Source organism: Corylus avellana, chromosome 8 (assembly GCF_965113065.1).
Source record: "Corylus avellana chromosome 8, dhCorAvel1.hap1.2, whole genome shotgun sequence".
Lineage (NCBI taxonomy): Eukaryota > Viridiplantae > Streptophyta > Magnoliopsida > Fagales > Betulaceae > Corylus > Corylus avellana.
In genome coordinates, this window is record NC_142497.1 from 7,860,961 (window position 1) to 7,873,075 (window position 12,115).

General features: G+C 35.5%; 1 protein-coding gene across 1 annotated transcript; it reads right to left on the reverse strand.

Annotated features, from left to right (window-relative positions):
• Positions 1-740: 740 nt before the first annotated feature.
• On the reverse strand, positions 741-9,176 carry LOC132164119 (GTPase LSG1-2). The gene is made up of 7 exons (XM_059574543.2): positions 8,783-9,176; positions 8,150-8,251; positions 7,979-8,065; positions 4,899-4,992; positions 3,757-3,813; positions 2,081-2,160; positions 741-1,988 (listed from the first exon to the last, which is right to left on the reverse strand). Exons 1-7 carry the CDS (start codon positions 9,004-9,006, stop codon positions 884-886), a joined length of 1,749 nt encoding a protein of 582 aa, XP_059430526.2. The 5' UTR covers positions 9,007-9,176; the 3' UTR covers positions 741-883.
• Between the last annotated feature and the right edge of the window lie 2,939 nt (positions 9,177-12,115).

The following is a 12,115-nucleotide window of genomic DNA, read 5'->3' on the forward strand; positions in this document are numbered from 1 at the left end:
AAAGTTATTATCATGATTAGCTGATACAGCTTGATTCATCTCTCTCTCTCTCTCTCTCTCTCTCTATATATATATATATATATATATATATATATATATATATATCACGAATAATGTTATTTAATAGACTGATATACTACACTCATACAACTGATCAATCAAAAATCAACTTTTAGAATAGCAAGAGCTTGTAAAATAAAAAATCAATAATAATTTTTACTGGTACATCATTTTAGTCGTATAATAAGTCTACGAAATAGTGTTTCTCTATTAAAACTCAAGATACTTTAAAATAACTAGTCAAAATTATAATTAAAGCTCCGTAAAATTATTTATAATATAATTTTATGTGGGATTGTGCATTCACTTCATAATTCACTTATCTACGATCCAATATATCACAACTGAAGCAATGTAGAATCACTTATATAATCTAAATATCATCTAGTACACAACTACTATGAAACTTATAATCCACCCATCTAATATGAGATTTAACTTTTACAATCTAGAGTATCACAAATTTTAATTATATTTTTCCCGTACAACATAGCTCAAATGGTATCAAAACCAATCTAATAACACTACAACATAAATGAAGAAAATCAAGTCACATATTTGGTGCATGAATTATAAGGGTGTGTATATATCAAATTGCACGTTAGCTGTGTAAATAAGATGTTATATTGGGTAGGTGAATTATGAATGCATATATAAGTAATTCTAAAGAGCTCTGATAATAATTTTTGAGGTATAATGCATCTATGAAGTCATAACTGATATTTTCCTTCCCAAGATGAAATAGTCCATATATGCATTACCATATGCAGGCTAGAAATTGCTGTTACAAATAGACAAACAGTACAAAAAACAAAAACAATTCTCACCCAACTTTTACAGGACCTGTATTCATTGGCTTCTGATAGACTCTTACTACTGGCATTCCATCACCATCATCATTTCCAACCCTCCAAGAGCGATCCTTTTTCCTCTGAGGCTTCTTGTGTTGTTTATGAGGTGCCTTAGGCTTCTTAACTGTCACCCTTTTGGAAGCAAGGCCATTAGCCATATCAAAAGAATTGAGATCATCCAGCACATGCTCAAGAATAGGTGCATCTTCACTTTGAACATCTTCAGTGTTTTCAACATCAGATGAATCTGAATCATGTTCTTCAAACGAGCTCGGTTCTACACCATTTTCTGAACCAACTTCCTCATCGGAGATTCCGGGGGGCATTTCATAGTGGCGCAACTTCCCATCAATGTAATCCTTCAAAATCTGGCGGGCAGCTCTAGTTTCATCAGGCAGTCCACTAGAGGCAACATACCCACGAGAGGCACAATAAGTTCTTAATAGTTCAGATGCCAGAGGGGGTCGGGTCTGTGGCTCATATGGCTTTGGTTTTGGCAGCTTGATGTTGTACACATCCTCAATGACATGCCTAGGAACTCGATCGGCTACTATCTGCACAGCCTCCCTGTGCTCAGTCATCCGATCAATAGGCAACACCCCAGAAGCAATCATTTCATATCTCGAGCTTGAGAAGGATGGAAACACTAATCCAGGGCAGTCACATAGGGTCAGCTCATCAGACATAATCAATGTTTGGAAATGCTTAGTCTTCCCTGGAGTAGAGGTGACGCCAGTCCGCTTCTGGCCCACCAAAGCATTAATTGTTGAGCTCTTCCCCACATTAGGATAGCCAACAAATCCCACAACTACATTCTTTGATGCAGAACTTTCTGCAGCATTTCCACCAGGAGACTGAACATTAGATGAGCCCGATTTCCCCCTCCTCGTCACTATCTCTTCTGCTTCCCACTGTAAACGGGCCAAAAGCTCATCCCTTCCATATATTTTTGTATCAGGATTATCCATCTTCTGCTCATCACTAAACCATTTCCCTTCAAGAGCAGCAGAAGCAGCTTTAGCTGACCAGAACACGAAGAGAATCTCATTAAGGCGAAAGTATTCAGCCCATTTCTCCCTGCAGGCAAAGCCACAATGAAAGTTTTAACAGGTTAAAACCTGAAGAATTGATTTGCCACAGCAAAGACTTGACAAAGTAGATATACTAACCTGACAGAATATGGTAAGAGATCTGCCTTATTAACAAGAAGCAATGTCCGTTTGTGCTCATCAATCTCTCGTGCATATGCCTGCATTCAAAGAAATTCAATGTCATGCCCATATTGATATGCAGTCATGAAATCATCAAGTAAAAAAGGAGGAAGTAATTATGTTTTGTAGGAGTTTATTCACAGATGACATAGATATGTCCAGGCATTTTTTTTCATCTCTTAGTTCTCTGAGTACAAATAGAAGTTAGATCCCTCCACTGTGAAATTACATTAAAGCATCACAAAAATGAATTGTACCACCGGAAACAAGTCCAAGTTCTTCACTACATAAACCAACTCACAACATTTATTAATCATGATTCATGAAAATGTGCAAACAGTTTATATGAGAAGCATTTCAAACGATCATTGAGAATTCATTAATTAGGCGGGGAAAAAATTGAGAGGAGAAAGAGGTTAAAAGAAAGTTGTCTAGTACGGGATGGTATTACTCCGTGGAATAAATGGTAGAGCCAAATTGCACCAACACCACCCCGGCATCCCCCTCTAGCCAAAGTTATCAAGATTTTGATGTGCTCCCTACTTATAGAACTAGCCTCCTCGAGCAATATATCAGCACCCCATTCTGCCTCCCTTCCAGTAATTTGTTACATAATCAGACGGCCACCCAACCCACATAAAAGAATACTCCCAGTTCAACAAATCCTAATGTATTTGAAAACGAAGCTACACTCTACTCAAAACAGAGACTTGTTTAACAAATTGTAGTGTCTTCTGTATGTTCCGTGATATGTTCTAGAAGAATATAGGGAGGGAGAGAGGGAGTGACTGAATTAACAAATCTATTTCTCAAACCAAAATGTTAGTGGAGTTAATTAAAAATCTGAATGAAATTAATCTTTCCTTTTGTTTCGTCATGTTCCATACAAACATACTCATTCTATCTAAAATAACTGGTATCAAGATTTAAAAAGGTTTCTAGAATGAAACTGATATTCTAGAACAATTTGGATGTTCTGAAAGATTCTAACCATTGCTGATTATCTGTTTAACAAAGCCACAATACCTTTCTTTACTCCCCCAAATAAAAATACCTGGCTGCTACCCCTACTTGGCGCAAAACTTGATCAAGACCGTAAAGACTCATCTTTTTAATAACTTCTTTTTTTTTTTTTGACACCCACAAAAGAAACCCTAAAACCACACAGAAGCCCTAAACCCGCATAATAGCCCAGCCTTTACCCCGGCTAGAACCATTGCCTCAAGCATCAAAGTTAATAAACATTCCAAATTTTTAAGCTCTCTCCTCCCCTTCGGAGTAGAAGCAGAACCCACAACCTCACGACGTTGTCCCTCTTCAAGGAAAGTCAGCAGATCCAGATACCTTTTCTCATTCCCCCCAAAGGAGATTCCCAGAGTGGGAGTGAGTCCCTTCGCACTTAGCACTACCTCGGAGTAGCCGTCATCCCCCCTCTTTTTAATAAATAAACTTTGAACTGTCAAGATAGTGTGTGCTTGAGCCATAGAATTTTTTTTCAAGAAAATATCTCAGATTTGCTTAAGGTTATCTCAAGTCTAGGAGAGAGATCATATTTGAAGAAAAAAAAAAAGGCACAGTGAGGACCAGATCATGTCCGATGGATTATTTTCTAAACAAGAGAAAGAAAGCATTACCTCCAGATCAAGACAGCGGTAGAACAGTGGGTCTCGAGCATCAACAACCATTACAAGCTGAAAACGACAGAATGAAATCAGCATTAAACCAAGGTCAATCATATAGCTTAGGACAAATATTTTTGATAAGTTGATAAGCACTTATCAAAAATCTTAATACTAATGTAGGAAGAGCAGAATATATATATATATATAAGTAGTATTCTGGCATGTTATGAAATTATTTACTGCCTTGATGCAAACATATCTGTTTAATAGAGTAAGAAAATAATCAAAATAATTTGCTTTAGCCCAGGAAGATTTTCATGCACAGAGCAATAGTGTTTCCAATGGTGGTTGAGAAATACTATTTCAATTACAACCCCAACTAAATGCAGTAATGCAGGGGTGGTCTTTGTTACTAATAATTAACTAATTCCATTTAACAATGAAATATCCCTGTTAACGTCTTGTAGTACCTTTTGACATCTGAACCATTAAGAAAGCAATGTGGAAAGTCAATCAAAATGTAAAGGTGATACCACATACAACTACCAAGGCAGTTGAGTAACAGATAAACCAAAAACAATATGCGCTGTGCACGGCTTTGCTTACATGTCCAGGATACTTCCAGGGCCATTTGATAGTCTGAGAATATATGACCAGAAACGTGCAAAGACACGAACAGCAATTTATACTCATGGATCCCTCTCTCATGCATATTCTTCATTAGGCAGTTTTTGGAAATTCATAATACTCTAAGATGCTGAAGTTGGTTAAACTTTGAAAAGCTAATAATGTTTATAATGTGGTTGATAATTGAAAGGAACTTTAAATCAATTTATCTGGAGTATAAAGCTTTTTTTTTTTTTTTTTTTTTGTTTCTGCACACTGTAAAAGCATCTTCAAACTTCTAAGAAGGATGCTCCTCCAAATATCTACATTCATCAACCGATGGAAAAGCTAAGCATTTAAGCTTTCTACACTTTCGTTTTCCAGACCATTAAGGGAAATCAGTTGGACTAACTGCTTTGGGATGTTCATGCATATATCTGTAGCCTACAGTATTACAGCTCAACAATTAGAACACTACAAATAAATTGTTTTCCTATTGTAAAATGAGAATTTTTTATGTCACATCCTTAAAGACAACATAGCATTACCAGATCACTGCGTTCGAGCACCCGCCACAACTGTCTCCAGATATCCAGATTCTTCTCAAAAGGAGTAAGAACAAGCTTCTCATTCTCCTCAAGTCTGAAGCAAATACATTGCTATAAGAATGCTAAGTACATAAATCAGAACAATTATGTTACCCATCATACTAATCACAAAAAAAAAAAAAAAAAAAGACAATTACCCCTCATGATATATATGAGTCCAAAATGACTTATCAACCAACCAATAACACAAAGACATAAATAATGAAAATCTGAAAAGCCACACTTAAAAAATCTATCAGTATGTGAACTTTTATTTGAACTCAAAAGGCTTCAGAACTCAAAATCCCCAATTTAGTGACAGTTTGCAAAATAATCTGGAAATGAAAAGCAAAACTAACCTATAAAATCAAAGCCAGTTTCCCACGACTGCATTATTTTTATTTTAATGAGTGTTTCATACCCACCAATATCCCCCATATGATGCATTGTCAGTCTGCCATCTAATTTTATTAGATACATTGAGATTGGTTTATTACTTATCAAAAAAAAAAAAAAATTATTACATACATTGAAAACAAAGGCCTTAGACCGGCAGGACCTAAGATTCCTCCATGTATCACAACATCAAAGTAAGAGAAAGAGATCAAAACACTATTGTTTCCTGATATTACTTTATTCAGAACTATTTTGCAAAAATCCTAATGAATTTATAATACTAGTTACTTTACACTACCTAAAAGAACCAATGTTCTTCTTTTAACTTCGGATATTATATTTGGTTGGAAGAAAAAATCACGTTGTAGTGTACCATAAGATCAATGTATTAGTTTCAAGTCCATTGGATAATGGATATTATCCACATTAAGTTGTAATAAGTTTCAATAGTTCAAGGATATTAGGAATTCCTTTTGTTTCATCTTCATATATATATATATATATATATATATATATTCATCTTACTAGAAAGCGAAAAGGGGAGCAACCCAAGTAAACAAGAAATATACAAGAGGGATCACCAACTAGGGAAAAGTAGAAGAACATGAATCCAGAAGATCTAAGACACTAGAAAAATGAGAACTAGTGTTAGCCACCACCCAAAAATAAAAAGATTTGAACATAATAGTTTTTAACTCTTAACACCGATCTCTCAGAATCTTTGAAATTATGAGCATTATGCTCCCTCAAAATACACCACATTAAAGCACAAATGAGCCAACCTCCAGGCATCTAAATTACAGCGGCTTCCACACTGACCTCTCCAGTTAGTCAACAACTCCACCACCCCTTGGGGAATGACCCATTCTAAACCAAAATCCACCCACTGCACAATGGAGCAAAAGATGATTTATGGTCTCCCCACATTTCTTTCACATCCAGCACTAATCCATCACCATGACATGCCTTTCTCAAGTTATGTGTATAAATGCATATATGTGTATATCTAAATATCTCTATTAGTATATTTTATCTACCAAAGCTTTAACTAAAATGAAAATGATCATTGCTTATGTTTTTTCTACACACTACATGAAAGATAAAACTTCACCGTTGATTGTCTATTTAATTACACGCTAGAATAGGCTTTGCAATTTCTTGATTATTATCTTTTTGTTAATAGATTATGGTTCTATATAATTTTTTTATTTAATTAGAATACAGTTATAATTTTGCTATCGCCTAATTGTTTTTTTTATAAGTAATGTAAAAATTATTAAAAAAGCGTAAGGTGCCCCCTAAGTATACAGGCTGTATACACAGGGAGCACCCACAAGCCCAAAATCCATGATAAAACTTCTTAGTTGTTGTTAAACACTATTAGGATTCTTCATTCCTTTTTTTTTGATAAGTAAGAAGAAGTTTTATTAAAGAGAGAGAAAAGTGTGTGGCGTCCCTAATTACACAGGGAGTATACAAAGGGTAGCCAAAGCTAACCCATAGAAAAACCCCAGCAAACCCACCCAAACATCCTCAAAACAACCCCCGGAGATGTAGAATCATTCATTCCTCCCAACAATGGATGTAGAATCATCTCTCAATCTTTTCAACTTTTTGCATTTGTCCCACAAGCATCATTGTTTAGCTATAAAACTTCTTAGTTGTTGTTAAACATCATTAGGATTCTTCATCCTTCGTAAAATTGGATGTAGAAATCATCTCTCAATCTTTTCAACTTTTCGCATTTGTTTGTAAGCATGAAAATGTTTACAAAATCAATTATTTGAAGTTCTTATTCACTTTCCAATGATCTCAAAGAGGTAAAAAAAAGGGAAAATATCACTTGTCATGTTAGTAATTTTTAATGTCATCATGTATGTCTTTTTATTAACAGGTATTCTGCTACTTGCTTACTAAAGCCAAGGTCTTCACGAAGTTCCTAGCCTTGGAATAATACGCTTTTAGCTCAGTAGACGTCCCTTCCCCACAAATAGGCCTTCAAGATGCAGTCACCATATGGAAACATGAGTGGAGCAATTTCATTGCTTTGTGGTTATCTTGAGTTTTGTTCTCCTCTATCTTTAAGTTCCAACGACTACAGGCATGTTGAGCTTAATTGACCTGTCTGCTAGTCTTGCCAGACATGCAAATTGTCGTTATAATCCCTGTCCAGCTTTCTGCTTTTACCTTCTTCTTTTTTATGTATCTTTTTTCATAATTAATACTCACTCCTCTAACAAAAAACAAAGGGAGAATTTAACTGAAATTATGAGTTGGGTCACCCAATGCAACACAGCCTTTTAGTTTACTTTTTGATACTTAATCAAGTGCATAAATAAAAAGCGTGGGGCGCTCCTAAGTCCACCGGGAGTATACACAAAGACACCGTGCAAAAGAAAACAGCAACCTTTGAGTTTACTTCCCAAACTAATTTTCTAGTAAAATAAAAAGATGTAGATTGATCAATTAAAAAACCACCCACCCAATATCTTGATACTCATTTTTAGTGAATGTTTCCCCCATTTCATCATAAAATGTGGTATATAGGAACAAATATCTTGATACTCATTTTTCTGATTGCATGTGTGCAAGTGTGTTGGTGTCCACATTAACAGACATTATAACTTCATGATACATATCCTAACCTTGCAAGGCTTCGGCGCCATGCTAAGAAAGATTTTCTTTCATTTGCGTCAAGCTCCTCCACAGACATTCTGGCATTCCATGGTGGCCTGCGGAAAAAGGATAAACTTTTCGACTAATTCAACAAATAATGCTCGATTAAACTTAAACTTGGTAAGGGAAGAAACACATGCCTCCGTGGAACTCGGAGACTGGTGGCATGCAGCATCTCCTCTATCTTCTGTTGCTCTCTCCTTTGCTCGGGCGTCATGTCACTGGTGCTAGTTTTTGCATCCCTACACCCACACAACAGGCATCAGAGAAAAATCAATTGCAAATATAACAAATGGGTGAGCTTAAAAAGTTTCCAAGTCGCAAGGAACAGAACAAAAAGGAAATCATTAGAAAAGACATGCTTCGAAATGTAAAATTTCTGAAACTAAAAGATATGAAGCAAATTTATTGTCTATGACCAACCTATCTCACTTAACAAGATGTTCTATCGAAATCATTGTTCTTTGCATTCCCATTCGGCTTCGCAATGTATGCTTGTAACATTCAACACTAGAACTAATATGACATTATTAGAGTTAATTTTTTTCCCCATTTGAATGAAAAGTGAAACAGCAACACCAAATTCCTAAGGCAACCACCAATTTTGAAGGCCTAATTGCACTTTCCCAAATATGTAAGTAATCAATATTTGAAAGAAGAAAACAAAAATCATCAATTAAATTCGGTATTTCGACTAGACAAAACTCAAAGAAAAAGAAAGCAATAACAGGAACGATGATAATAGAGGGGGATTGTGAAGAGTAGAAACTCACAGGCTGATGAGGAGGTTGGGGACGGGGTGGTCGAGGGAGAAGGCGCGGTCGGCCTCCTCAGCCTGCTCGATGACGGCTTCGATGTCGCTGACCTCCGTGAACGATTCCAGAACCTTCTTTTGCTGGGCCCTGTAGCTGCTGCCCTTCTCCTTGGACTGCTGGATCAGCTGGTTGTGCTGCCTCACCAGAGCCCTCCCCAGCCCTGTCTTCTCGTTCTTCCCCATCTCAAAAGCTTCAGCAGCCGATGCTTTCCTACTTTCTCTTCTCTCTCCGCAGCAAACCCTGGGAACACCAATTTGCCGAAAGAAGCAACTTTCTCTCTCCTTGGTCGACGACGATGAATATGGGGATTAAAATGCGATGGCGGTGGAGGGGGGCTGAGTTGAAAATAAAGAAGTGTTATTTAGATTTTTGTCGAGGGTTATTTTGGTCGTCTATTATTATGCTTTTCTATTAATCGAAAATAAATATTCCTAAAAAGAACTTCAACCCTTCTCTCTAAAAGACTCTAACTATCATCCATTTTTATTTTTATTTTTTAAATTACTAACCAAATGTCAATATTTTTTTCAAGACCAGCAAAAAGACAAAAATAACATTCACCTTATTACATATTTTTTCGCCGCATATACTCTTTTTAAACATGTGGCATCCTCTAATTCAAATGGGAGGCTCCCCAATTAGAGGGCAGACCATCCACTAATTAATTATGTAAGAATATTATACTCTTAGGAAACTTACACATGTAGAAATGAAATGTCTTTATTTGTTAATGTGCTCTGAGTAAGGGTGTCAACCCGATCCCGGTTATCGGTTATTGTCCCCGGCAACCGGACCGGGGTACCCGGTTTTTAATTTTGAACAACTGGAACTGGTAACCGAGTACCCGATTAACCGGTTATGCAATAACCGGCCGGTCCCATAAACACCTATAATCCATCTACTACCTTTATATGATTCTTGACTTCCTCAGGCATGCCCGGTGGTGGGTTTGGAAAGGGGGGCAAATCAAATTTCTACCTCTTCTCCGATCTCATACTGGCAGTAGGTTTTTTGTTATTATATTTAGACTTCTTTTGGTTTATCTTGAAATCGATCTCCCCCTTTCCACTACCATAGATTCCCTACAAACCATTCTTTGGCCTTTGGGCTAAGAAAGCAGAAATCATGATCTTTTCTTCATCAAACCCTTGTTTCCTTGGGCTGTCCATAGGCATGGTCATGGGTTTCTTTATAACCTTTTCCTTGATCAATCTTTCTTGCTTAGAAGATTGTGATTCATTTGCCTTTTCTTCTTCAAACTGAATAGCAGCAACTTCAGCAACAACAATTAAATAATTCATGAGGCAATCACTTGAGATCTGCATACCCTTGAAATGTTTCATCGACAAGTAACCCATATTCACTTCTTCCTTCTTCTCGATCTATTACGGTGACCGAACAGTGGAAAGGGCAAGATGAGAGAGAGAAAAAAAGAGGGCCCTAACTAGGAGCTTCGTTGCTTCCTTTCAAGGGGAGCATGTAAAATTAATTCTAACAAATGAGAAAGAGAGATAAAATAAAAGAAAATAAAATAAAAAATAAAAAATAAAAAGACTCTGAAGACAAAGGGTGATAAAGTCCCTATTTATAAGAAAGGAAGATTCATAAATGGAGAATTAACTAGTCGGTTAAGTAAAAGAAGATAATTACTAATCCTAATGGGAAAGTGTTTTGGTAAAATATAATCCAAAAAATAAAGGCTTTCATTTTTATTTATTTTGTATTTCTCATTTTCCTTTTTTGTTGTGGAGAGGGATCTTTCCTCTTCGGCTACAGTGGTCAATTACCAAGATTTAAATTGGTCCAAAATGATCAATAAGTTTAAGTACTACTAGTTAATTAATCTAGGGAAAAATGCAGTTTACCTCCTTGAAGTTTCAGGAGTTTTTTAATTTTAACCCCAAAGTTCAAAAATTGGCAATCTACCCCCCTGAAGTTTAAAAAATTGGCAATTTAAACCCTCTATTTAATTTTTCTGTCAAAATAGACGGAAATCTATGAAATTACATCATTACTCTCAGGCTTTTTTTAAAAAATTTCCGTCCAATTTAACAGAAAAATTAAACGGAAGGTTTAAATTGCCAATTTTTGAAACTTCAGGGGGTAGATTGCCAATTTTTGAAATTTGGGGTTAAAATTGAAAAACTCCTGAAACTTCAGGGGGGCAAACTGCATTTTCCCCATTAATCTAATATAATTGTTGGGCGATTGGTATAAAATTATCTTTTAACCTACTTAAAATTACTTCATTAGTTTTTATATCTAAATAAATGGAAACAACAAATTGGCTATTAATCACTTTTATTGGTGTAAACCTACTAATTGTAACCAGAAAAGTCATGACAATAATATTGTTCAAGTTTTGTAAATTAGTGGACAATATTGTGTCTCAATGTGATGGGGTATTACACAACCATTAGATCTAAGGCAAAACATAAACATAGCCTCTGTGACCATATGTTCAAGCTCATATAATAGTAGCATACGACTCAAGGTTGTCATACGATGCAAGTGTTGTTCTTCTTATTTAAGAAAATCATATATAAACATTTGTTCATTGAAGCAATCTTAAAACATATTATAAAAACTCAATAAGCTCGCGACAAAAAATAAAACAGACATAGTCTGAATCTTAGCTCTATGTTACTGCAATCACATTATATAACTATGTTAAAGTCATAATCTTTACACGTAAATCCTAATGATATGATAAAAACCTTAATCCTACTTTAAAAACCTTATAAACCTATTATAGAAGCAACAAATGGTTGCACCTAGATATACGAACATTTGTTCACCAACGGACGAACGTTCATCCATTAGGGTCAATCAATTGTTTGTTCCTTGGCAAATACTACAAATTAAACCTAAATACCTATATTCATGCAATAATACGACTCTATCAAAACATAAAAGGTTTGAACACAATGTAAACTAAATATTTCATGCGTCATGTGAGTTGATGTTTACATCTTTTTCCCAAAATACTAAAAGGTGATAACTTTTAACCATTTTTATTTTAAAGGAAAAAGTACATATACCCCCCTCAAGCTACTACCTGATTGTCAATGTCCCATTTAAACCATCAATTGTGTTAATGTCCTCCATAAATTACTAACAAAATGTCAATGTTCCATTTAAAACCAGCAAAAAGATAAAAGTTATTACTGTAGGAAAACGTGTTTAATGACTTGTATTCTATACGTGTATAATTAGCTATTTTAGGAAATTTTGTAACAGCCTGTATTCCTAGAATTAGGCTGATTTGGTTAGTGTCCTATTTTGTTAGAA

Excerpts from the sequence above, each read along its gene's own strand:
- LOC132164119 (XM_059574543.2), bottom strand. The coding sequence starts at position 9,006 with ATGGGGAAGAACGAGAAGACAGGGCTGGGGAGGGCTCTGGTGAGGCAG. Across the intron at positions 8,066-8,149 it reads AGTCTCCGAGTTCCACGGAG|GCCACCATGGAATGCCAGAA; the intron begins GCATGTGTTTCT and ends CTTTTTCCGCAG. Across the intron at positions 2,161-3,756 it reads ACCGCTGTCTTGATCTGGAG|GCATATGCACGAGAGATTGA; the intron begins GTAATGCTTTCT and ends CTTTGAATGCAG.